Genomic DNA, 2,573 nt, shown 5'->3' on the forward strand with positions numbered 1-2,573 from the left:
TTTGTTTGTTGATTTCCGTTGGTACTTGCAAAATGTTACAAGGGATCCCTGAGCTTTTTGTCTCTTGCGACGTCCAATTTATTGATGTTCAGTATCTCCGCCCTGAACAGAACACAGAAAATGATTGGATGAATGTCTTGAGGGGGGCAAGGTCCTCGAGTGTGGCGCATATCGGCATTGAGCCAACTTCATCCCACCTTTAAAGATAATGCTTGGTCATTTAGGCGTTTCCAAATTTTAATTAATACGGATGAAATGAACAGGTCATGATGAGCCTTCAATAACACATGCATACTTAAGGATACAATCGAACATAATTTCAAAAAGTAAAATGTACAGATAGACCTTCAAAGGATTTTGGTTCCTTTAGCGATAAATGTTATTTTAGTTGATCGTTGTACTATTGGCATTGAATTGTAATATTATATTTATAGAATGCTAATTATTGATGTAAGTGTTTATTTAGGGAAAACCGTAGATTGGGAGGGAACTATTAAAGAAAAGCATGACTCAAAATGTGTTTTATCTTCATATTCAGACGGACTCACCCATTTGAAAGTTCCACATGCCTGGTCTTTTTGAATGATTATTCTAAATGTCAGTTGGTGACAAGTCGTTTTATAGGCTTTCATCCGGGGAATTGATGAGTTCTAATTGGACACTATTCAATTTCAATATGAGACGATATCATTCAATGAAACTATAAAGCTTTTTGTTTAATTCTTCTGAAATCAAATGCATGTAGCCTACATGTTATTATCATGTTTTGTGATAGGCACAGGCAACGTTTTGCTACCAGAACGAAACCTTTCCATCGATTTTTCCATCGAACATTTTGTAGGATACAGAATCACATAGCTTATACTCACTCACCAATGAGTGCTATATTAGACCTTAATAGACCTTAATATTACACCTTAATATTAGACTAAACTTTAATTGTAAAGAAAATATTGAGGTATAAAGTGTTTCAAAAACCATTTGTTATTCAATCTATATGAACTAAATGCATGCATTGTTATGGCAACATTTTTACAAACGAAAGTATTATGTGCTAAGGTCATATGCTGGGCATTACACGAATTGGCTCGGTTACATAATTATAACGTATAAAAAACATGAATCATGTCTTGGACAAATTCCCAATCAGAGGCGGAGCCGAGATAATATCGGGGTGTGCCTTCTTTCATGCCTCGATAAAAACAGCATCTGAGAAGTCTACGCTCACACGCTTCTTTTCTCAGCATCTTCATCTAAGTGGATAAACGGACAAGACGCAGCTATGAGTCTCTCAGCCAAGGACAAAGCTAACGTGAAGGCCATCTGGGGCAAGATCCTCCCTAAAACCGATGAGATTGGAGACCAGGCTCTTTCCAGGTAATTACATAACGATGTATGATCAATTCTAGACTAGGTACATGTATTCAAATTACTAACACAACTCCTCAGTCAATTTGGAAGCTATAAATGCGTAGCCTACACTCTTAGAAAAAAAAAGGTGCTATCTGGAACCTAAAAGGGTTGTTCAGTTGCCCCCATAAGACCCTTTGAAGAACGCTTCTTGGTTCCAAGTCGATAACCCTTTTGTTTCCAGGTAGAACCCCTTTGGGTTCCATGTGGAACCCCTTTGGGTTCCATGTGGACCCCTTTTCCCAGAGGGTTCTACCTGAAACACAAAAGGGTTATACTCGGAACCAAAAAAGGCTCTAACTGGCACCAAAAAGGGTTATCCTATGTGACTGTCGAAGAACCCTTTTGGAACCCCTTTTTCTAAGAGTGTATGTGGGCGAAAATAAGGGCAGGAGCCCCGAACGAATGATTATTTAAGATTCATTTTGGCTCACCTGATTTCTAATGTCCACGACAGGATGCTCGTAGTCTACCCCCAGACTAAGGCCTACTTCTCCCACTGGGCTTCCGTGGCCCCCGGTTCCGCTCCAGTGAAGAAGCACGGCATCACCATCATGAATCAGATCGATGACTGTGTTGGCCACATGGACGATCTCTTTGGTTTCTTGACCAAGCTCAGTGAACTGCACGCCACCAAGCTGAGGGTGGACCCCACCAACTTCAAGGTAAGATCATTTAAAAAATAAAATAACACTACAAAAATGTGAGTTTTTACCTGTGTGAATGTGAAATAATATATTTCCCTTTTGCTTTGCAGATCCTGGCTCACAACCTAATTGTGGTCATTGCCGCCTACTTCCCTGCGGAATTTACCCCCGAGATTCACCTGTCCGTGGACAAGTTCCTGCAGCAACTGGCTCTGGGCCTGGCGGAGAAGTACCGCTAAACTGGAGTTCAGCTGTCAAGCTGTCATCCGAGGAATAATGTCCATCCAATATCGGCACACTGACAATAAATCTAACTGAAACTCATACCGAGGTGTTTGTTGTTTGTCATTTTAATTGTCTTACATTGTCTTGTGATTTATATTGTAGGCTGCATTTGGATTATCTTGTAGAATGGAGTTGTCAAGTCAAGTATAAAATAAAGTTAACAGCCTATTTCACAGTATTTCAAGGGTATTTCATAAAAATGATGCACTTCACAATAAATGTATATTTTTA

General features: G+C 39.6%; 1 protein-coding gene across 1 annotated transcript; it reads left to right on the forward strand.

Moving 5' to 3' along the window:
* Positions 1 to 1,269: 1,269 nt before the first annotated feature.
* On the forward strand, positions 1,270 to 2,368 carry LOC100136296 (alpha-globin I). The gene is given in 3 exon segments (NM_001124550.1): positions 1,270 to 1,377; positions 1,868 to 2,075; positions 2,168 to 2,368. Coding segments are annotated over 3 exon segments (432 nt in total). The 5' UTR covers positions 1,270 to 1,282; the 3' UTR covers positions 2,297 to 2,368.
* Positions 2,369 to 2,573: the final 205 nt, after the last annotated feature.

Source organism: Oncorhynchus mykiss, chromosome 13 (assembly GCF_013265735.2).
Source record: "Oncorhynchus mykiss isolate Arlee chromosome 13, USDA_OmykA_1.1, whole genome shotgun sequence".
Taxonomy (NCBI): Eukaryota; Metazoa; Chordata; class Actinopteri; order Salmoniformes; family Salmonidae; genus Oncorhynchus; species Oncorhynchus mykiss.